The 24,137-nt window shown below is 43.7% G+C and overlaps 1 protein-coding gene across 13 annotated transcripts in view; it reads left to right on the top strand.

Moving 5' to 3' along the window:
• Sun1 (Sad1 and UNC84 domain containing 1) overlaps positions 1-23,286 on the top strand; it is a 48,704-nt gene extending 25,418 nt beyond the window's left edge. For 5 of the 13 annotated variants that reach the window (XM_026405695.2, XM_026405692.2, XM_026405694.2 and 2 more), the window contains 17 exons: positions 1,022-1,219; positions 2,456-2,539; positions 2,831-2,941; positions 4,213-4,311; positions 4,806-4,899; positions 5,754-5,812; positions 5,944-6,089; positions 6,519-6,758; positions 10,111-10,197; positions 11,302-11,345; positions 12,671-12,782; positions 14,837-15,091; positions 15,808-15,892; positions 18,317-18,432; positions 19,398-19,565; positions 21,347-21,439; positions 21,758-23,286. In XM_026405695.2, coding sequence (XP_026261480.1) covers positions 1,022-1,219; positions 2,456-2,539; positions 2,831-2,941; positions 4,213-4,311; positions 4,806-4,899; positions 5,754-5,812; positions 5,944-6,089; positions 6,519-6,758; positions 10,111-10,197; positions 11,302-11,345; positions 12,671-12,782; positions 14,837-15,091; positions 15,808-15,892; positions 18,317-18,432; positions 19,398-19,565; positions 21,347-21,439; positions 21,758-21,871 — 2,105 coding nt within the window. In that variant the 3' untranslated portion in view covers positions 21,872-23,286. The remainder of the gene's footprint in view (positions 1-1,021; positions 1,220-2,455; positions 2,540-2,830; positions 2,942-4,212; positions 4,312-4,805; positions 4,900-5,753; positions 5,813-5,943; positions 6,090-6,518; positions 6,759-10,110; positions 10,198-11,301; positions 11,346-12,670; positions 12,783-14,836; positions 15,092-15,807; positions 15,893-18,316; positions 18,433-19,397; positions 19,566-21,346; positions 21,440-21,757) is intronic. The other 8 variants (XM_026405697.2, XM_026405698.2, XM_026405699.2 and 5 more) reach the window with 8 other exon arrangements.
• Positions 23,287-24,137: the final 851 nt, after the last annotated feature.

Raw genomic sequence — 24,137 nt, 5'->3', positions numbered from 1 at the left:
ACATGCTGAGCATGTACCCTGCAGTGAGCTGCACCCACTGTACTTATGCCAATTTTCATATTTTTGTCCTGTTTGAATCTTGACAATTGATGGAAGAAAAATGAAGTTTAATGTTTTTGATTATCAATAAGAGTGACATGCATTACCTCTAATTAAATTTTTGTCATTTTTGCCAGTGGGGTATGCTATAATTCCAGCAACTCTAGCTGAGGCAAGAGATTTACTACGTCAAGGCCAGCCTTGGCAAGACCCTGTCTCAACATGAAAAATAAAAGGCTGAGGAACGCTTGGTGATAGAGCACCCTGGACTCAATTTCTGTTAGTGAAAAAGAAAATAAGTTTTTTTTTTTGTTATTTTTGCCCACTTCTTTTTTTTTTTCAAAACTTTTTTTTTTTTTTTTTTTAGAGAGAGAGAGAATTTTTTAATATTTATTTTTTAGTTCTCGGTGGACACAACATCTTTGTTGTATGTGGTGCTGAGGATCGAACCCGGGCCACACGCATGCCAGGCGAGCGTGCTACCGCTTGAGCCATATCCCCAGCCATGCCCACTTTTTTTTTTAAGTTTGTACGTCTATGTAAAACAATATTGGCCTGGGGCTAGTTGACCCAGGTTTATGTTTTCTCACAAGATTCCAGCTCACAAATATAATTCTTTTGAAAATTATAAAACCCTATTTTAAATTTTGCTTTAAAATCACTCTAGAGACTGGTAGGGCAGAGGTCATGGCAGAGGCAGTTGTGTGGCAACATGTAAATGTCGTGTTGTGTGTGTAGACAGTGCTGAATGGGATGGTCCCACAGTGGATACCTTATGGAAGAGACTGGACCAACCAACGACTCCTTTTTCAGCTCTGTCTCTGATCAGGATACTCCTCATAGGTGGTCCTCTCTGGTGTCCATTTAAAAAGTGTTTTGTTTATGTTTTTCCTGAAATTAGTGATTTAGCTCTTTGGCCAATCAGGGGAGAAAATGCTGGCTTTGTGGGAAGAAATAACGTGTGTTCACGGTTTTTTAATAGGCGGTGCTTCTCTCTACGTGGATAGTATTTTGTGGCTGGCCAAATACACTTCGTCATCTTTTTCATCATTCTTAGTTCAACTTTTTCAAGTGGTTTTAATGAAGCTCAATTATGCATCAGAAAATTATAAATTGAAAAGTTATGAATCAAAAGATTATGAACCAGAAAGCTGTAAGTCAAAAAACCATGAATCAAGAGGTATTTAAATATTTATTCCTCCCTTCTCTACCAAATTCGCTTTCAAGGTGGAGAAGACGCTGCTCCTCTGCAAGCTCTTTCTGGCTCTGTCACGGGTCTCTGCACTGCCCCCTCACAGCTGCTTTTAGTGATCTTTTATCGTGGGAGCTTGTGGGAATGTTAATGTGCTATGTGTAGCTCACCTTCCTGAAAGGTGGCCACTATTTAAATATTTTAAAAGTTCCTTTTCTTTAAATAAAGAGTTAATATACTCAGCCTTTGATTTTTTTTTTTTTTTTATTGTTGGTCGTTCAAAACATTACATAGTTCCTCATACATCATATTTCACAGTTTGATTCAAATGAGTTATGAACTCCCAATTTTATCCCGTATACAGATTGCTGCATCACATCAGTTACCCTTCCATTGATTGACATATTGCCTTTCTAGTGTCTGATGTATTCTGCTGTCTATATTATTCTCTACTATCCCCCCTCCCCTCCCCTCCCCTCCCCTTTTCTCTCTCTACCCCTTCTACTGTAAATCACTTCTTCCATTTGAATTATCTTGTCTTACCCCTCCTTTCCTCTTATATGTCATTTTGTATAACCCTGAGGATCGCCTTCCATTTCCATGCGATTCCCCTTCTCGTTTCCTTTCCCTCCCACCTCTCAACCCTGTTAATGAAAATCTTCGTCTCAAGCTCTTCGTCCCTATCCTGTCCTTGTTTCCTCCCCTTATATCAGAGGAGTCATTTGGTATTTGTTTTTTAAAGATTGACTAGCTTCACTTAGCATAATCTGCTCTAATGCCATCCATTTCCCTCCAAATTCTATGATTTTGTCATTTTTAAATGCAGAGTAATACTCCATTGTGTATAAATGCCACATTTTTTTTAATCCATTCATCTATTGAAGGGCATCTAGGCTGATTCCACAATCTTGCTATCGTGAATTGTTCAGCCTTTGATTTTGATGATTACCTTTTGAAGGCAAAACCAGTTTCTTTGAATGTCATTTAGAATCATGTTTCAAGAAATTTTTAGGCAAGCCAGTCTTTGTTTGGTATTGTCCATGCTTATTATTAAGCTGGAGGCTTTACAGTCTCTTGTCATATCCAAAGCCTTGTCGCCTGTGTTCATCCTCATTGTGACTCTGAATCCCTGGGAAGCCTCTCTGTTGCTCTGGCTTTGTGGGGCATAGGAAGCATTTGAGCTCCTGCAGTGAGCTTCCTAAGCCTCTTGCACATGTGTTGCAGCTCATCGCAGTTACCTCGGGAGGATGGCTGTCAGAGAGCTTTCCAGAGAGGATGGCCACACCAGTGTGTATGGGGAGTCCCAGTGTGAGTACGACTCCCCTCCCACACAAGCAGTTGGTCTTGGAAGTGCCTCCTCCCCCATTGTAATATGGAGCCATTAACCATGGAGAATGAGCAGCCTGCAGGAGCTTGGTGGCTTCAAAATTAGGACATGCTGTTAAAGTTATTGCTAAACCCCAGTTATTGCTAAATCACCACAGGCTGCATTTGCTATCATTTTTTTGGGAAATCAAGTCTCCTGGCTTTTCCAGCTATTGTAATTGACAGGGTTTGCATATTAATCTGTCACTCCACTGCTTGTCCCCACACCCACAGGCGACGACTGTAAGGGAAAGAAGCACCTTGAGACCCACACAGCCGCCCACTTGCAGCTGTCCAGGCCACGCAGGGTGGCAGGGGCCGTGGGGCGCCTCTTCACCCATGCAGGTTGTGTTTCGTACCTTGTTTGTGTTGTCTCATGCCGTGACAGGGCCACTGTTTTTGTTTAATTTGTTTGCAATTCAAAAGTTCTAAAGCATTTTAAAAAGTGGCAGAAGTAACATCAACTGTGTTTTTTTTAAAAAATGGAGACTCTTTGTTGAAAAGCTTCTTTGTAAGTTTATTTAGGATGAGTTAGATGTATGGAAAGCAGTTTATTAAAAGTGAGAACACAAATTGAGAAAAGGCCTGCTGCCTCCTGTGTTGGAGTCTGTGCTTGTAGCTGCTGGCTGCCCCTCACTGCATGGCCATCTCACTGTGTCCAGGAAGTGTACACAAAGAAGGGTACCTCAACCTAGAGTGGTGACACACACCTATAATACCAGAAGCTTGGGAAGCTGAGGCAGGAGGATTACAAGGTCAAAGCCAACCTCACAACTTCACCCATAAGGAATTTAGAGTCAAAATAAAATATCAAAAGGGCTGGGGATATGGCTTAGTGGTTAAGACCTCTGGGTTCAATCTCTGGTACCAAAAAATAATAATAATAAAAATTAAAAAATTATAATCGTCTCATAGCAGTTAATAAACATGAAACAGTGAAGCTATATTTCTTTGTGTATCAGCACACTGAAATGGCTTAGTAGTTTCAGGAGTCAACATGTAGATATTAAGTTATTATGAGGGTAAGACCTCCAACAATTGCTCTTGAAAAAATGGAACAAAATTGATTTTATGAGTTTTCTGCCTTATGTAGCATGTGTTGTTCGTGGCTAAATTTACCGGGCCCAGTCCATCATTCCAAAATACTTTTTTTTTTACTGGAAAATATTTGCCTCTTAGATAATTTTCATTGTGGTCTTTGAGTAATCATTTGCTCAACCAGCACACGTGACTGCTGGTGTCTGGAATTTCAATATCTCTCCAAGATTGCATTATCTTTCCAACACAAAATTCTGCTTTCACCAACTGCCAGCATTTATAGGACAGCTTCTAGTTCTGTCCTGGGTCTTAAAAAGGGGATGTATACATCTTACCTTTTCAGTATCTGCACTCAGGAGTAAATGACAGATTATTTAAAAATAGCAGGGGTTTCATTAGTTAATTTCACTGAATATCTTGCTTAGACTTGAAAGGTTGATTTACCCTTGAGGAGAGACCTCTGACTTACTTCAACGAGAGCATATATTGCAGTGTATTTCTTGTTGAGCTGTCAACGTGTAGGCAGGCACTCTGCTGCCTATCTCAGGTGCCTCCTGCTCCTGTCTCATCTATCGCAGGTCACTTCCTGGTGCAGATGCTGCGAAGGGTTGGAGCTGCTGGATGGCTTGTGTCCGAGACAGTGCGGTCGGTCCTTTGGTTGGCTGTTGTTGCTCCAGGTGGTTATTTTGGGTTTCCATGTTAGCATTCTTGCCAAAGTTTTTGGCAGCTAAGAACCTGCAATAAGTAATTCACCTAACCAAATAAAAATTTCATTGTAGGTTCCCATGCTTTGATCCTCAATGTAACATATTCTATTCTTCTTACTTAGAGATGTTAACATCTTATACTTGGGGTTGCATGGGCATTCTTTTTGCTCTGATATGTTGGGTTGTGTGTAAGTCTGTTGCTCAGCTTTCATGTACACAAGGTGCATGGACGTGATGCCTCCTTGGGACTCTCATCTGTGTGCTTGTCAACATTGAACCTTGCTCTCCTATTGTGGCCCCAGCATCGTTCTGTGCACCCCCTCCCTCACTGACTCATCTTAACACACTCCCAGGAAACCTATGAGCAAGTTTCCTCTGCTTCTCGTTCTGTCTTCATAGCCCACCTGGGAGCTCAGCTCCTTATACACATTTCCTCAGAATGTTTAACCTTTTCTCTCTCTCAGGGAAGGCAGCCTCCGGAATGCTTTGGTGGCTAGGGATTGGATGGTACCAGTTTGTTACTTTGATTTCCTGGCTGAATGTGTTTCTTCTTACAAGGTAAGGAAACTGATACCACACCAGCATGGTGTTCTAAGAACCAATTCTGTCCAGGCATGATGGCACACACTTGTAATGCCAGTGGCTCAGGAGGCCAAACAGGAGGATTGCGAGTTCAAAGCCAGCCTCAGCAACCTAGCAAGGCCCTAAGCAACTCAGTGAGACCCTATCTCTAAACAAAATACAAAAAAGGGCTGAGGATGTGGCTCAGTAGTTAAGTGCCCCTGGATTCACTCCACAGTACCAAAAAAAGGAAGTAGTTCTGTGCCAGTTGCAGGCTGTTGTTTGAGTTGTTATTTTTATAGTGATTTAGCTTATATTTACATTGTTTTGTTATTTGGTATGTTTATTTCTTAAATTTATTTATGAATAATTACAAATTATATGTGTATTTGTCCTGGGGATTGCCTTTCACATGCTAGGCAAATGCTCAGCCTCTGAGCTAGATTCCCAGCTCATTTTTGTATTTTACAGTGTTTTCATGTTCATACTTGATTTTTGTGAGAGGGAAGGGTGGGTATTATTGTGAAGGAGAGGAACAGTGTGAGTGGCACCCAGCTAGAGGTCTAGTCAGTCTAGAGCCCAAACCAGCACACCTGCTCACCTCAGCTTGCAGTGACTAGGCTTAGCAATGTGGGCACTTGGACTCTAGCCTGGGACCTCCACTGCAGATGATCTGAGTGTTTTGTAGGAATAGTCTCCTGTAGGTATATCCAAGCCTTGGAGATAAAACTATCATGCGTTTCTAATGTTGTTGGGGGGTAGGTTGCATAAAATTATCGAGAGACAGAAATAGAATAGTGAACCCTGCCTTTTTCTTTTCCCAAGTTAAATGTTTTTATTTCTATTCCCAGGTGCCTTCGAAATATTTGCAAGTTTTTAATTCTGCTCATTCCACTATTACTTTTACTAGGTAAGTAAAATTTGCTTCACTGCCTTAGATGATCCTCATGGGAACACAGGTGACTTGGTGTGGGAATCGCTCATTTCAGTGCATGGGAAGCCCTGTGCATATGTGTGCATAACTGTTTTCTCTCTTTCAAGGTGCAGGCATCTCCCTGTGGGGCCAGGGTGACTTCCTTTCACTCCTGCCTATATTAAATTGGACAAATGTGCATTCAGCACACAGGACCAATGACCCTAAGGACATGTTCAGACCTGGGGCTTCTTACCTGAACCAGCCTCTGCAGGTAACAGTGTGGATATTCTTGCTGACATCGCAAGTATGTGCTGTTCAGTGTAAGTTGCATAACGGCCTGTGAACAGAGTGGCTTAGTTGGGGGCCCGTATAGAAAGTATTGTTAAATGTCAAATAAGCAAATTGTATAGTTCCTAAAATGATCTGAAGTAGCTCAGATAATGTGTATTTAAATAATCTCATAGTCAATTAGTTTTAAAGAATATCTACTGTTTTCTATCAGAATATCTATTTCTATGCAGAATATCTATTTCTGCAGAACCGTATGAAGAATGAAATGATGACCACTTGTAGTCATCATGTGAGGGTAGTTGCCAGCAATCAAGGCTTGGCATGTTTCCCTCCTGTGTGGATGCCCTGTTGTTGGCATCTTGCTAGAATGGCTATCAGTGTTGACTGAGAATACCTGGTTTTGTCTTAGGCTGATGACAGGGCTTCCCAGTGGCATCAAGAGAGTGACATGGGGCATCAGGTGGCCTCTCTGACTGCACAGTGCCACAACCATGACCAGAAACTCAAAGAGCTGACAGTCTTGCTCCAGAAGCTGCAGGTGCGGGTGAACCAGATGGACGACGGCAGGGAAGGGCTGTCATCCTGGGTTAAGGACACAGTCACACAGCACCTGCGAGAGATGGGCCTTGCTGGGCTGCCAAGCACTGAGGTAAGACTCAGAAGTTCCTGGGAGAAACTTGGCTTCCTGTCCTAGGAATTACCACCGCCCTTGTCAGCTTTTACAAACAAAGAAATCTTGTTCACACTTTTACTTATTCTGCTAGCACTGGTTTGATTTGCATTTATTTCCCTGTCACCAGTAGTTTAAAAGTTCAGGTTGGTGAGCTGAATGAAAACTTCTCAAGACTATGAGGTTGATAGTTAAGAGTCGCTGCTATTCCATGTGGAACCATAGGCCTGTGGCAGATGAGAATGGGTTTCCACTTTCACAAAAACATTTGTCAGTCTATTTCCTTAAATTTCTCAACTTTGGCTTGGCATGAGGTGTTTGAATTATTGATGTGCTGACACCAAGGGGCCCTGAGGCCCCCAGAGTGTTCCCACCTGCTTTGAGTAGTCCCAGAATGTCTTTCCTGGAGTTTTTGTATCAACTCAAAGAATACCTGGGTGTCACACTTGGTTCCTCCCTATTTACTTATTTTTAGTTTCTCAACCATAAATTTGAAAAGATTTCAGTAAGATCCAATTGGCATAGTATTGTTCTGTTCCTGTTGGCCATTTTCAAGCCTTGTAGACAGAAGGGAGAAAGAAAACCACAAATCTGAATTTTGCTGCTGCTTTGCAGATGTGGTAAAAGTATAGAAAGGGTTGAGACTAGCTCAGCTTAGAAACAGGTGCTGGTGAAGAGCCAGCAGTGGGATCCTCTTGGTACAGGTGGCTGAGTGCAGTCCCTGAAGGCGTGCAGTGGCTTGGCAGTGACTTCCCAGAGAGAGTGTTGGTGGGGCAGCCCGAGGCACTAGGCCCTCAGAATGGCTCAAAATGGTCTGGTGACCTTTGGTTACAGGGTAGCCCTTTCCTGTGAAGAAACAGTTGTTCAGAAAACCCAAGGCAGGGCTGGGGATGTGGCTCAAGCGGTAGCGCACTCACCTGGCATGTGTGCGGCCCAGGTTCAATCCTCAGCACCACATACAAACGAAGATGTTGTGTTTGCCGAAAACTAAAAAAAGTAAATATTAAAATTAAAAAAAAAAAAAAAAAAAGAAAACCCAAGGCAGCCAGTCACTGTGGTGCATGCCTTTAATCCCAGCAACCTGAGAGGTGGAGGTAGGAGGATCACAAGTTCAGGGCCAGCCTCAGCAACTCAGTGAGGCCCTAAGCAACTAGCAAGACCCTTTCTCAAAATAAAAAATAAAAAGGGCTGGCCAGGTAACTCAATGTTTAAATGCCCCTGGGTTCAATCCCCAGTTTGGGGAAAAAAAAAAAAAAGAAGAAAATCAATTTATCTGGTGTTTCAGAAAATAAGTTATATGGATTTTGGGCTTGTTTTCATACTGAATTTCCATACAGAATTAGCCCATTCTATTCATGTTGTCCCCTGTCCATGGGTGCAATTGTGATAGCAATCCTCATGCAGCTAGCTTATGTGTGTACAGTTTTCTAATTATCTGATAATTGGTGCCCTGCAAGCTTTCCTGTGGACCTCTGCACACATTTACCTCATGTTTGGTTTATCTGATAGGCATGCCACTAGCTGCATGTGGCTGTGTAAATTTTTTGATACGTTTTTATATTCAATTTGCCAGAATTTTATTGAGAATTTTGCATCTATGTTCATTAGAGATATTGGTCTGAAAGTTACTTTCTTTGGTGTGTCTTTGTCTGGTTTTGGAATCAGGGTGATATTGGCCTATAGAATGAGTTTGGAAGTGTTCCCTCTTTTTCTGTTTCATGAAATAGTTTGAGGAGTATTAGTATTAATTCTTCTTTGAAGGTCTTATAGAACTCAGCTGTGTACCCATCCGGTCCTGGGCTTTTCTTGGTGGTAGGCTTCTGATGGTGTCTTCTATTTCATTACTTGAAATTGATCTTGTGTATATCATCCTGATTCAGTTTGTGCAAATCATATGACTGTAGAAATTTATCAATGCCTTTGACATTTTCTATTTTATTGGAAGTACAAATTTTCAAAATAATTTCTAATTATTTTCTGTATTTCTGCAGTGTCTGTTGTGATATTTCCTTTTTCATCACAGATGTTAGTAATTTGAATTTTCTATTTTTCTCTTCGTTAGCATGGCTGAGGGTTTATCAATTTTTTTCAAAGAACCAACTTTTTAAAAAATATTTTTAATTGTAGATGGACAATGCCTTTATTTTATTTTATTTTATTATTTTATATGGTGCTGAGAATCCAACCCAGTGCCTCACATGTGCTAAGCAAGTGCTCTGCCATTGAGCCACAGTCCCAGTCCAAGAAGCAACTTTTTGTTTTGTCAGTTTTTTCAATAATTTAAGTTAATCTTAAATAAAATTTTACAAGTGTAGTTTCTCAGGTGCACTGGCTACTGTGCTCAATGGCCATACATTGCAGGTGGCTGCTGCCCTGTACAGCTCAGCCACAGGATGGTTCATCCTGGCTCACAGATCTATGGACAGCATCTCAGGAGATTCTGAGAACCAAGCTGGGGCCAGGCTTCATGTGTGTCTGCACCTGGAGTCATCTCTTTAGCTGGCCTTCATCCCATTGCTCTGGTTTGTCCCATTTCTTCTTAGATTTCAGTCACTTTGGTTGTTTTCCTTCCTCCATTTTTGTCTTGTGTCCGAGGCCATGGTCATTCTGAATGCATGATGCTTCTGTTATTGCTGCTCTCTGTTGTCACTGCCCTTTTTCCTGTGGCTCAATGCTGTGTCTATACCTTCTCAGGGAGTGTCCCTGATGGTCTCAAATATTTTACCTTCCTAAAAGTTTCCAGAGATGCTGGTGGAAACCAACCACTATTTTTAGCAGTTAGCTAATATTCAGAAAACTTTGTTCTTTGCTTTTTGGTGCTCTGATTTATTAAATGACTCACTAAGCCTGAAAAGCCACCTGCCTGTTCACCTTCTTGGGTTCCTTTAGTCGCCTGGTGGGTTCTGTGGGGGACACTCTAATGGGTTGTTCCTAGTAAGTGTGAATATATTACAAGTTTTATTTGAAAGTGAGATGCTCAAGGGAAAACAAGTATATCACAGATCTCTGTCTAGGGTTCCTTTCTTTGAATCATTAAACATGGTGGTGCCTAGTGAGCTTTGTTGAATGAGGACTGTTGATTTGTTTTCTGCATCGAGTGTCTTCTGGTCTTCATTAACACTCTCATGTCACCAGAAGAGCATCTATGCTGTTGGGCTTGGGCTGGATATCTTGAGTCAGATAGAGGATGCCATCAGGTGATGCCTTTCCCAGGTGTCAAGCCATGCAGCAACCCCAGAGCCTTAAAATCTGGCTGAAGTGACTTGGCCTAACTGGCTAGCTTTTGTTTATTGCTTAACTTTAAAATTGTTCATTCATTTTTCTTTCTCAGACCAACATCGTGACTTTCAACCATGATCATGAAGTGCGTCTCTCAAACTTAGAAGATATTCTGGGAAAACTGAGAGAAACATCTGAGGTATTTATTCTTGACCTTATAATTGTGACTTCTAACAAACTGGCTTTCTTACTAAAAAAAAATCAACTACCACTAATGTTTTCAAAAGTCCCCCAGCCATGAATGTGCTTCCTGGAGGGTATTTGCCATGGTCTTTTATAAAATGTGAACATTTGTTTCTGACCTGTCCTTTTCCTGTGGCGGTCTACTTTATTGCTGGAGTGCTTTACCAGGATTCCTGGTTCCTGGTGACTCTTGGGAATGGAGCCAGTCTGCAAGTAAGAGGAGGCAGTTGGTTCTGGGGGCACATCCAGCCATCCTTGCTCTTCCTGGTACCATGCAGCTTTTGCAAGATCTGCTTGTCTGGAGCGGGGCACAATTAATTTTGGGTGGGATATATGTCACTGTGTGATGTAGAGAAGGCCAGGGATTGTTGCACCAATCTGAGACGTGGAGATTTTGGACACTGAGAGTCGGGTTCTTGGCATCGCTAGGGCTTAGCACGAACGAAGCCTGGAGCCTGGCGTTGTAGATACTCATGTGTTAACTCAACTAAATTGAAACTCATTTTATCTTGGGGTCAGTGGAGTACAGCCCTGTGGAGGTCTTGGGGCCAGCTCCTGTCACTGAGAGAGCCAGGCAAGTTCAGCAGGATAGGGGACTCACCTTCCCAGGGTGCTGCAAGCATGTATCCCTTGGGGTAGCCTGAACACCATCTCTGATCAACCTGGAATGCAGGCTGCTGTCTTCCTAGCATGTGCTGAAATCTGGATGCCTCTGTACAGCCCATGTGAAGTTGCATCCTCAGGTGTGACCACCCTTTCCTTAGCCTTCCACTTTGGCAGCTTTCTTCTCTCGACCTGGGTGCCAGTTAAAGGAGCTTGATGTTTGGAAGGTTTACCAGGCTATTTTCAGGTGATTTCACACCTCTCTGAGTTCAATGTCTTTTAAAATGTACATTGAAAAATAAAATAAATATTCCTCTCCATCAGGTAGATCTGGACTTTGAATTAAGGCTGGGGTTGAGGAAATTCCAAATAGACATAGTTTAAGTTCATCATATAATCATTTTATGAAATTTGTTTATGACATGTGTTGAAACAGATTGTTTCTCATACTTTTCAGGCCATCCAGAAGGAATTAGAACACATCAAGCAGAAAACAATTAGGTAGGATGATTGCAAACGATTCTATAGCTTGACCCTTGTTTTTCTTTCTGGTTGCTAGATGACAGCAATCATTGACAGTAGTGTTCCTGATGTACCCCCTTGCGTGTCACCTGAAGTCACTGGCTTGTGTGTCTTTCTGGGTGTCCCTTTGGGGCCATGGGAGGGTAGAGGGCCCTGAGGATCTTGGACATAGCATGAATAGGGCCTCTCAGAGGACCACCCTTAGGGAGTAGACCAAGGGACCTGGGTTGGAGCTCCTGTGAGAGGGATGCATGACAAAGCCTCCACTGGCACCATTAGTGTCTCAGTAAGTAGCCACTGTCCCTGCTGCTCACAGTCCTCAGGTGGGTGGGACACCTGCCTGCTGGGCAACACTTCACACACTGGGATCTGCTCATGTGGTCCAAGCCTTTTCACAGCTGCAGCTTTTACACTTAAAGTTGGTGGCTCTGAACCATTCCCAGTTATCTCCACAGCCCTGGCCCCCCACTGTTCTTGGGGGTCTGGTGCTTATTCCCACCACCAGCTTGCTTTCTCCTGCAGGTTTCAGTTTGCCTGAGGCCCTTAGAGTGAATGTTCCTTTCTTTGATGTTCCCAGAGTTGCATCTTCCCATACATGCCCCCAGCCAGCTCTCTGCCCTCCTGGGTCTGCATGTGACAGCCTTTGCAATCCTGTTGTCCTGAAACCATTTGGAGGGCTTTAGCTGATGAGAGGGCAGCTCACATGCATCCCCCACGTCTGCTCCTCTGTGCTCCTACAGTGCTGGGCCCTGTGTGGGGGATGCAAGTGCTAGGCACACTTTATCCCTACATCTTTGGTTTCAATGGGAAATGGTTTTGATATGCCAGGATGCAGATTTCATTGTTTTTCTGAAAGGAGTATGGTTGTAAGATAGGAATTGTTAGTATCTCAGCAAATATTTATGTTGTAATTACATTACCTCCCTAAAGTAAAATTGTCAAATTCTCAAGCCATTTGTTTTTAGTGCAGTTGTTCATTCCATTAGCTTGAAAATGTAGATTCAATTTATAATAACTGTTGATAAATTTTGTCTCATTTCTGAAGTTTTATTTATAATTTTAAGGAATTAGTTTTTGAATACTAGTTTTCAGAAAGAATTTTTTCCTCATGAGCATATAACCATTGCTAATAGCATTCTGGTAGGTGTGATGCATACATGAATTGAGCAGAAAAGAAATCCTGTGTGATTCTGATAAGTGCTGCTTATTTGTTGACCGAGCTGTCTGAGCCATGGTCGGGCAGGTTCCTCCTGAGTGTGTCTGGGTTCCTGACTTGCTTCTCCTCCCTGGTTGCTGGTTTACAGTGGAGCTGAGGAGCAGCCCCTCCTGCCCCGAATTCAGCACCTGGAGCTGGAACTGGGCCTGCTGAGAACACAGCTGTCAGACTGGCAGCATCAGAAGGCCAGCTGTGAGGAGGTAAGGGTAGTTCCAGGAATGGCCAGGCCAACTCCAAGAACAGGCAGCTGTACTGGTTCCAGCCTTTTGCTTTGTAACAAAGTAGAAGAAAATTATGACCTATGTTTATCAAGGTGTTTAATTTTGACTTCCTTTAAAAACTTCTTTCACTATATTTGAAGTTCTTTTGTTTCTCTTGTGGTGCTGGGGATGGAATGTACTCTACCACTGAGCCCTCTATGTGACATTTTTAAACATTTCAAAGTAACAAATTCAAGGCTCCTTGAATTTCCCCTATTCTAGTGATGTAACATAAGAAGGAGCAAGTAACTTTCCATGCATACTTCTGTGCACACAACCACATGCTGATGTATGGTGCATTTGTGTATTATCTTACCACAGCACTGGGCTGCCTGTGCACACAGGTGGTGCTGCGGATGTGGCTTCAGGCCCACTTGTCTTGTCCTTGGGCAGAAAACATCCAGATGCTTATGGTTGCTGGGAATGAAAACAGACATTAGACTGACAGAAGTCCTCAGAAGTCCCAGATGATCAGAGTTACTTGTGACAAGAGTGGTTAAGTTGTCTCTGCAGAAAGCTCTCAGAACTGGTAGAAGAAATAGTGGAGAGGACAGAGCACGTAGGCAGGGTGCAGGCTCGTGGCTGATGAGCAAATAAAAGTACGTGGCTGCCTCCAGCCACGTGTGGACAGTGGCCACCACTAGTCTAGCCATGCCGTGAGCATTCTTGCATGTGTACAGCTTTGGAGTGAATTTTATGTTGTTAGCCAATTATAAATATGCATACTGTTTGAAACTGGCACCCACACTCTTCAGAAAGAGAGGCAGAGCAGAGTCTGAGAGAGGAGTGGGCAGGGCTCAGGGTAGCACTGGAGAGGGTAAGGACAGGGGAGTACAGTACATGGTATAGTCACTCAAGGGGTGCCAGAGAGAAGCAGAGGGATGAGGCAGGCCTATAGTTATGTAAAGGAAGGTATTTTGCTGGGTGCAGTGGGTACATTTTGTTGATGAAGACAGCCTTGGTACATGTGTAATTCCAGCTGAGGCGGGAGGATTGCAAGTTCAAATCCAGCCTCAGCAACTATTAATGAGACCCTGTCTCAGTGGTTAAATGCCTCTGGGTTCAATCCCTGGTACAAAAAATTAAAAATAAAATAATAAGGAAGAGTGGTATGTCTTGTGCAGCTAGCTGCCATATTCTGTTCCTTAGAAAGTAAAAAATTCACATGCACAGGTGTGTGTAGAAATGATATACATGGACAAGACAGCATTCGTGATATTACATTCAAAGCTTTATATTGACATTTTGTTGTTGTTGTTTGTTTGTTTTTGATACAGAGCACTGAGCCACATCCCCAGACCATTTTATTCTTTATTTGGAGATGGGGTCTCCCTAAGTTGCTAGGGCCTTGCTAAATTGCTGAGGCTGGCTTTGAACTTGTTTTCTTTCCGCCTCAGCCTTCCAAACCACTGGGATTACAAGTGTGCGCCACTGTTCCAGGCTTGACCTGTTTTTTTCATACAGGCCCAGTTTGTTGAAGAGGATGAGTTCTGTCATTCACATTGGTGCCTCACCTATGGGGCTGCTGGCAGAGGCTTTTTGAGCGCAAACAATGGCTGAATGAGGACTCCACCCACTTTTTTTAGTTCATGTTTATGCAATACTGGATTCCTGTTCTCATTAAAGTGTTAGCTGGACTTGGTGGCACATGCCTGTAATCCCAGTGACTTGGGAGGCTGAGGCAGGAGGATGCCAATTTTGAGGCCAGCCTGAGCAATTTAGCAAGACTCTGTTTTAAAATAAAAATGAAGAAAGGGCTTGGGTATAGCTCAGTGCCACAATACCCCTGGGTTCAATCTCCTGGACCCCCAAAAATAAAATATTTCAGCATTTTTGGAAGGGGTCTTAAATTTAATATGAAGGGAAAAAAATGTGTCACTTTTATATTACATACTTTAGAAAGTTATATGATACTTCTGAGGCATCTATATTGTGTTGATGTGGTTTAGTTAAAACAGTAAATTCACTGTATATTTACTAATGACTGCCACCAGGTGGATACCCAGGTCAGAGAAACCATCAAGCTCCTATTTTCTGAGGACCAGCAAGGTGGCTCCCTCGAGTGGCTGCTGCAGAAATTTTCCTCTCAGTTTGTGAGCAAGGATGACCTGCAGGTTTTGTTGCAAGACCTGGAGCTGCAGGTGCTGAAGAACATCACCCACCACATTACAGTGACAGGACAGGCCCCAACGTCAGAGGCTGTCGTGTCTGCCATGAGCAACACTGGCGTCTCTGGAATCACAGAGGAGGTGAGCAGTGGTGAGACAAGGTTCAGCCTGCATTTGTTGTGAGACTGGATGTCTGGGTGTCATGCAGGCAGGCTGTGAAGCCTCATCCTGAGAATGGTTTCCAGGGTTGGGCCAGGTTCAGTGAGGGGAGGCAGAGGTACAGGTGCAATACCAGAGCCTATGAAAGCATGCTGTAGGCAGCGTCACATCCAGCTGCTCCCTGAAGCACTTTATACGCTGAAACTTTTCATTCCAAAGATCCCATCTACCTGTGCTGTGGTATACTTTCTGAGATTTATTAGAGTTTTCAGTCATACACAAATTTCTCAGATTCCCATGTTAATAGCTCCAAAATCTGGGCTGGGGATATGGCTCAAGCGGTAGCGTGCTCGCCTGGCATGCGTGCGGCCCGGGTTCGATCCTCAGCACCACATACAAACAAAGATGTTGTGTCCACCAAAAAACTAAAAAATAAATAGTAAAAAATTAAAAAAAAAAAATAGCTCCAAAATCTAATCCCTGTTTCACTCTCCTTGATGGCATCCTGGGAATGATATATCTGAGCCCTAGTAAAGAGGGTCTAGCTCTTCTGCCCTTCTGACATGGCCCTAGGGTATAGGACAGGAGCATCCCCTGCCTGTCACCCAAGTGTATTGCACCTCTGGTCTTCATTCACTAATGTGACTTTTTTCTCTTGCACTCGTGTTTGGGCTTCCCTTGCACATGTGTTTGTCCAGCAAGTGCATGTCCTTGTGAACAAGGCTTTAAAGCTGTATTCTCAAGATAAGACTGGGATGGTGGACTTTGCCCTGGAATCTGGTGGTGAGTACACAGATATTTGAATCATTAAATACGATGTTCACCTGCTAGCAGGCTGGGAGCTTGAAGTATTAAGGGACTTGGTGGAACATTGACCAGTCTGAGTGCAATTCTAGGCGAGTCCCTTGTGCTTTTTTGTCTCTAGACAATTAAGTTTTGGACAGAAGGACTGGAACACTGGGCCTACATGCTCACAGGGCACATCCTAGAAGGGCAGTAATGTGCTGGGCCCACATGCTTGCAGGGCGCACCCCAGAAGGGCTGGAACACCGTGCCTATGCATTCGCAGAACACACCTGAGGTTGGTCAGTGTTGCTGATCATGAGTGTGGTGACTCTGCCCTCAGGAAAGATGATGAATAGGGCAGACAGTAGGAAAGCAGCTGAGAGTAGAAGGACATGGGTGTTATTTTGGTCCCCCAAAGTCATGATCCATTATATCTGGGAAATCAGAACTGTGGTTCCATATACCCTGGCAGTGAGTTTGGGATTGCATACCAGGTCAGCACACCAGCACTCTACAGATACCACTTGGACAGCATTGGTGAGTTCAGGTATGGTTTCGCCTCCATGGGTAGGTAGTAAAGAAAATCTTGGTCTTCTGATACTTTTTTTCTTTTTTTGCAATACAGGGGATTGAACCCAGGGCCTCACACATACTATACAAGCCCTGTACTACTGAGCTATGTCCCCAGCCCTCTTTGTTTTATTTTTGGACAGGGTCATGCTGAATTGCCCAGATTGGCTTCAAACTTTGTGGTCCTGCTGCTTTAGACTCCCGAGTAGCTAGGACTATTGGTGTGTACCACGAAACTTACCTTAAATTTTTAAATTTTAGGAATTGCAGATGGGGCTGGTGGACTAACATTTCTTGGGAGATAAGGAGATTTTGAATATTCACTAGTGTACAGAAGGGTTGTTGAGCCTGCAGAGGGAATGGGGATTTTTACAACCCACAATCTATTTGCTTTGGCTTATCTCAGGTTAGGAAACCTGGCAATGGAGGTCATGCACGTAACCCCATTGTTGCTGGAACAGCTGGGTTTTGAGTCTGGATGTTACCCTCTCCTGGGCTCTGGATGTGGTGGTGGGTGAGCCCCAGGGCTGCCAAGGACAGTAGGTCCTTCATGTGCTAGCTAAAAGCCAGCACTAATGTTCACATTCTCTGTATTTTCTAAAATGTCTTTCTTTAGGGCATAGATTTTAGTTACACCTCTGAAATTCAATAATTTAGAAGTTACTTTGAGTTCAATGGCATCAAGTGACATTTTAACCAAATGGTTGGGCCAGTAAGTCATCCTTCATTCTTATGGTTCTCACAGATTTGTGTATAATTAATTCAGAACCCTGGTGACCTGCAATGCCTGGGCAGGTTCCATCTGTCAGCTCTCGGCACTGTTTTTATGAAGACTCTTGTTTTTATTGATAGTGGGACTTTTTTTTTTTTAAAGAGAGAGAGAGAGAGAGAATTTTAATGTTTATTTTTTAGTTCTCAGCGGACTGGTGCTGAGGGCCACACGCATGCCAGGGGAGCGCTCTACCACTTGAGCCACATCCCCAGCCCCATAGTGGGACATTTTTAAAAGGCATTTCAGTGGTTCTGAAAATCAGATAGCCATCAGAACGTTGAACACCTTGTTTAAATGTAAATTCATACCCCCTCCCATCTCTTCCTAGAGGAGAATCACTGAGTTGAGGTCCTGCTGTGTAGCCACATAAGGGCCCAAGGGCAGAGGGCCAGGGCTGATGCAGCTCTGTGGGAATCTTGAGTTCTTATCTGCTTGTTTGTTGCTGATTCCAGTGTCTTGTCTGCGCTCTTCCTATGGAAGAGCAGACTGGAACTTCTTTTGCTTCTCTGAGATTAGAGGTCACGTGACATAAGCATCTTAATTAAAAGTATGCAACTAGGGCTGGAGTCATGGCTCAGAGGTAGAGCCTAGCATGCATGAGGCACTGGGTTTGATCCTGAACACCATGTAAAAGTAAAATAAAGACATGGTATGTACCTATAACTTAAAAAAAAAAAAAGTATGCAGCTCAGTGGTTGTGAGTATATCCCAGTGCTGTGTAGTCATCACCACCAATTCTGGAATTTTCCTGTTACCCCAAACAAAAACTTATACCTCTTTGGTCACTACTGGCCCCAGGACTTTGGTTTTAATTGAGGATTGGCATAGCATTACCTTGCCCCTTAAGTAGTCCTTTGAAAACTCACCTACCACTAGGACTGGTGCTTGCTAGAATTCTTGATTCTTTATCTAGAAAAATTTAAAAGGAAAGGAATAGGGCTGATCTTAAAGCTAAAGGCTCTTTGTGCGAGTGGAAACTTGAGAAGATCAAAGCACTCTGGGTAGTGCTTAACAGGCAGCAGTCTTTGCTGGGGGCAGTAGTAGAGTCAGATGATGAAATGAACTTTACTTTGTTCCAGGTGGCAGCATTCTGAGCACTCGATGCTCTGAAACATATGAAACCAAGACAGCCTTGCTAAGCCTGTTTGGAATCCCCCTGTGGTACTTCTCACAGTCACCCCGTGTGGTGATCCAGGTGAGTAGATGCTGTCTGTCTCTATGGTGGCTGAGGTCCTCCACCCAGCCTGGGCCCTGTGCAGCGGCTGGAGAAGTGCAGGGATCATGGGTAGGCAGCTCAGTGGGAGCTCATGAGGGAGTTCATGCCTGAGGGACTGGCCCCAGCACTTCCTTACTGTTTTTGTCAGCTTTTTCACTGCTGTGACTAAAAGGACCCAACCAGAACAACTGTAGAGGAGGAAAAGTTTATTTATGGGCTCACGGTTTTAGAGGTCTTCGTCTGTAGAAGGCCAGCTCCATTCTTCAGGGCTCAAGGTGAGGCTGAACATCATGGTGGAAGAGTGTAGCAGACAGAAGCAGCTCCATGATGATCAGGCAGAGAAAGACTCCATTCTCTAGATAAAAAATATACCCCATAGCCACACTCCCAATGAACCACTTCCTCCCTCCAGCCACACCCCTTCAGACACCACCCAGTTAATCCTGTCAGGGGATTAATCACTGATTGGGTTAGACTTTCACAACCCAATCATTTCTCCTTTGAACTTTCTTGCATTGTCCCACACATGAGCTTTTGGGGGACACCACACATCCAAACCTTAACACATTGATTCCTTTGTGCCACCACCTAGGCACCTCCCTGTGTTCAGCTGTCCTGAGGCTCCTCTGAACTTTTGGCCTTTGGGGGATTTTTGGCTGCTTCATCACACAGGCATAATTGATTACATCTTTGGTGGTTAGCGACCAACTCAATCATCAGCACTTCCCCTTTCCAGGGGAAAAGGAAGGGACCCTTATAGGCACACACTGCAGCCACCTTTCTTTCCCTGTTTCTCTTCTGATTTGTTCATGACAGTTTTTACCATGCAAAAGTCCTTATTATTTTTATTTTAGTATTAGCATTGTTTTTTCTTAATGCTTCTGTTTTTTAAGAGGTTAAAGGCTGATTCAGACTCTGAGTTCTCGTGTTTTGCCTTTCCCTAGCCTGACATATATCCAGGTAATTGCTGGGCATTTAAAGGCTCCCAGGGGTATCTGGTAGTTCGGCTGTCAATGAAGATCCATCCCACCACATTCACAGTGGAGCACATACCAAAGACACTGTCACCAACTGGCAACATCTCCAGTGCCCCCAAGGACTTCGCAGTCTACGTAAGTGCACCCCGCTGCTGGGGCATTTCCCTCTCCGGAAATTTCCCAAAGATGAATGACCCAAAGACTGATGGCAGCTCTCCTCTGCCTTCTCCCTCTGCCCTTCAGAAGAATTAGTACATTCAGTGTTTTGGGAACATTCTGACACTTTTCCAGGGAGGGGCACTCATGAGTAGCATAGCAGTCAATGTCCAGTTCACATGCCGGGTTTACCTGACTGGGTTAGATGTGCCTGCCTTTGAGAATGGGGTTCTCCAAGTGTCTGTTCACCTAAGAAGGAAGTTCGTGAAAGAAGCCTCCATGCAAGACAATTTGCCGGGGAGAGTTCCACTTTATTGCAAAAGGCTGTGTGCTTATATAGATCTAAGGAGAGATGGCAGGGCTTAGATAAATGGCAGGCCACCCGTTTATTGGCAAGTTCTTCCAGATATCAGTTCCAGAGCCCAGGAATTAGTTCTTATTGGGGCTAAGGTTCCCCGCCAGCGAGATTTGAAATATTGGCGCCAGCGGGAGAGTTCACACCCGCAGGAATGGAAAAAGAGGAAAGTAGGAAGAGAAGGTCCTTAGGCGCCATGTTAGGGTTTTTTCTGGGGTGCCGCTAACAGTTCGGACCATGATGTGGTGTTGAAGCAAGTGAATGATGAACAATAAAGCAAATTTTCTTTCTTTACTTTTAAAATTTATAGAAATAAATGATATAGAATTTGGAAAAAAGCCTGATGTATTGGCCCACACTGTAATCACAGTGAGTCAGGAGGCTTGCAAGTTCAAGGCCAGCCTCAGAAACTTAGTGAGACCCTCTCAACATAAAAAGGCTGGGATATAGTTCAGTGGTAGAGTGCCTCTGGGTTCAATCCCCAGTACAAAAAAAAAAAAAATTCAAAAAGGGTACCCACAACTCCAGCACCTAGAGAAAGCCACCATTACCATTGTGACTTCCTCCCCTTTAAAAAAAAAAATCTATTTTAGACATTACTATTCATAAACTTTTGTTTTCTGCCATAAAAAAATCAAAATTTTTCAAAAAGCATCTCTCTATGACAATTAAGAGTCTCCAGGCATCTGTAAGTACAGGAGAATGCTGCCCAGTTGAGCCCATGGACTAACCCTTTGGTGGCATGAGTGCAGTGGCTTCTGTCTGCACTTGTCCTCACATTAGATGCTCAGGGCTTAGTAAGAGTGCAGTCAAGGTATGGGGAAACTGCACCAGCCCGGCTCCTGTCTCTGCCAGCCCTGAGCAGAGGTGTGTTCTTCTGGTAACTCCATTCTGGAGATCACACCCTCTCCTTAGTCACTATGTCACAGATAAGACTCCCATTGTCACTCTCAGTTTTTATTTAGTTGCTCATGGCCTGTAATTTCTTTCATGCCATTTTTTATACCTACAAAATCCTTCCTCATTATGAAACAGACATCAAATAGTCATTTATATTTTTTTATTTTTTATTGTGATAGAATGTATACAAACTTATCCTTAAATTGATGTCTCCTTGGGCTCATGGGAGCCTAGAGTTCCCACTGGTGAGGGCAGCTGTGAGTGTGGTCTGTGCCATTGGACAGTCATATCTCTGCTACCTGCACACGCCTCCTGCTGGCCTCAATCTTCCCCATCTGTATTATGGAGCAGTCACACCTGGCTCGGAGGGTGGCTCTGGTTGAAAGCCCATGACAAAAGCTTCTAGATAGGGCTTCAGTATTGCTTATGGAGGTGAAGTGACACAGTCACTTCTGTTGATGACTGCTGTTTCCATTGGCTGATGACTACCTGGTCTTGTTTTCAGGGTTTAGAAAATGAGTATCAAGAAGAAGGGCAGCCTTTGGGACAGTTCACATATGACCAAGAAGGGGAGTCACTGCAGATGTTCCATGCTCCGGTAAGGACTGGTGCCGTGTCCCCTCACCGTCTCTGTCACTGGGAACAGTCTTGTTGAGGGGCACATAAGGATCAGCTTTGGCAGGAAATCAACCTGTACCTCCCAGCTGTAGTGAGCTGTGTGCAGGTGCAGGTATTGGTGGTGACAGCAAGACAGTCTGTGGCTGGTTGGTTCTGAGAAATTCCCTGAATTTATGATTTAGAAAGTTCATACTGAGAACTCTAATTTCCAAAGGCTGTTTCCTGTCAGATAGCATACTAGGAGAAGTGATGGTGTTAGGACTCTTAATCTGAAGTAAATGTGTTTTTCCCATTTCAGGAAAGACCTGACAAAGCCTTCCAAATACTAGAACTCCGCATCCTCTCAAACTGGGGCCACCCTGAGTATACCTGCCTGTATCGGTTCAGAGTTCACGGAGAACCCGCAAAATAAAGGATTCCCTAGTTTTGTATATGCTTGTATATACCAGAACTGCCGGAAACACTGGATCCTTGGGGTGAGGGCATGCGTAGAACAGTAACATGTCAGCCCTACAATCAGCATATGCAGTGGCAAAGGACCTGCACGGTGAGTCCTCGAAAGCACTGCATGCCATGTGCGTGGTCCACAAAGACTCCGTGGTGGGTTCCTGGAAACTCATTTGAATGTATGGTTCTCAAAGACACTCATTTTATTTGGGGGATTTGTTTTTTAATATAAGCCCTTTAAATTCTTGATATCAGGAGCAAAGCAGGTGGAGTTGACAGGTTTGTTGGACCTTTAGGAGTGCAGACACAGTCCATCTGTCAAACCCACACATGTTCTTTCAGGGAAAACCATCTCCTAGTTTTTGGATTCTGAAACTTCCACCAGGTGGGTTCCTTGTTTCAGCACTTAGGTTCCCCAGTTGCGTAGGGGCTGAGACGTGTCCTGTGCCTCCTTGGTGCTGAGCAAGACAGAGTGTTTTTCTGCTGAGGGTGAGAGCGTGACCAGAAGAGGGGCAATTTGGGTCCCAACCAACATCATAAATGGAAGAGCTCAGGAGGATGTTGCAGTTGAAATTCACAGCATGGACAGCAACTAAAAGATCTCACCTTCTGTTGTCCTTGGGCTGTGTTTTGAGTTCTGCTGAAGGGGCAACACTAAGGCCCCTGACCCTCCAGGGCATGTCATCATTGTTGTAGAGTCCAGTCTTTCCTATGGCAGCACTGTTTACTGGCTCTCAGTGGGGTTTGCCTTTTATCCAACTGTCAGCTATTCTCACTTGATTCTTGTGAGACTTCTTTTGGTTATAATTAATATTTAATACTACAGACTATTTTATGAACAGACTTTATAATGGAGATATATGTACAAGGCACTTCAAGTGTTAGATGTTTTACTTTAAGAATTATTTACATTTTGTTGGTCAAGACAGCCTTGGCACACCATAAATGCTGTACTTTCAGAAAAAGCATGGCGGTGCTCACTGGTCTCTGGAGTTTTGTGTGGGCTGTACAGTCCTCAAGTACTTCAGCCACATAGATCTGTGCTTCTCCGAGAGTTGAACCAGTGCCCATGCAGCTAGGTTGGGTGAAATGTGTACAGATGTTTCCTATATTATAGGTACATATATAAGTCAAATTTCCTATATAAAGCTAAATTTGGAAGTTGGGGTGGAGATATTTTGAATATTTATTTTTAAAGATGCAAGATAGGACTTTGTGCAATGTATTTTTGTAAATGCTTTTCAAAATATTTGTCTTTGGTAGTGTTTCTTTTGCTGCCACCAAATTGATAAGATGCTATTGAGATGTTTAAAGAGTTTAAATTTTTAAAAGTGCATGTGATATTTCAAATGAGTAATAAACAGTATATTTCCTTTCTCAGTTTGCTTTCTCTCTACCCATGAGGTGTGGGAAGGGACAACTAAGTCTGTGTGCTGAGAATGAGAGCTCGGGTGCTGCAAGCACTGGCTGTGTCCTTCAAGGCCTTTAGTCTACAGGTTCTCAGGGCACCTCTTCCTGCTTAGGGGAGTCCAGCTGGAAAGCAGATACAGGGTAGATAAGAAGGTGCTTAGGCGGGGCTGGAGATGTGGCTCAGCGGTAGTGCGCTCGCCTGGCATGCGTGCGGCCCCGGGTTCGATCCTCAGCACCACATACCAACAAAGATGTTGTGTCTGCCGAGAACTAAAAAATAAATATTAAAAAAAAAAAATTCTCTCTCTCTCTCTCTCTCTCTCTCTCTCTCCCCCTCCCCTCTCTCACTCTCTCTTAAAAAAAAAAAAAAAAAAAGAGAGAGAGAGAGAGAGAGTGTGTGTGTGTGTGTGTGTGTGTGTGTGTGTGTGTAAAAACAGTTATTGTGCTGGGCGCAGTGGCACATGCCTGTAATCCCAGTGGCTGGGGAGGCTGATTGCAGGATTGTGAGTCTGATTGCAGGATTGTGAGTTCAAAGCTAGCCTCAGCAAAAGCGAGGTACTAAGCAACTCAGTGAGACCCTGTCTCTAAAGAAAATACAAAATAGGGTTTGGGGATGTGGGTCAGTTGTCAAGTGCCCCTGAGTTCAATCCCCTGTACCCACCTACCCCCTCAAAAGAAAGCATAGTTCTTGTATAGGGTTCTGCCTGCATTCCAGCACCCCCAAGTCTTGAGCCAGCCCCACAGTAAAAGGCTCATGTACAGCTAAAGGTCCCGCTGGACCCTTCACCACACAGCTTAACCCATGGCCAAGCCACCCTATC

Source organism: Urocitellus parryii, chromosome 9 (assembly GCF_045843805.1).
Source record: "Urocitellus parryii isolate mUroPar1 chromosome 9, mUroPar1.hap1, whole genome shotgun sequence".
NCBI classification, from domain to species: Eukaryota; Metazoa; Chordata; class Mammalia; order Rodentia; family Sciuridae; genus Urocitellus; species Urocitellus parryii.
The sequence above is the reverse complement of the archived record's forward strand: the minus strand, read 5'-3'. Positions and strand labels throughout refer to the sequence as shown.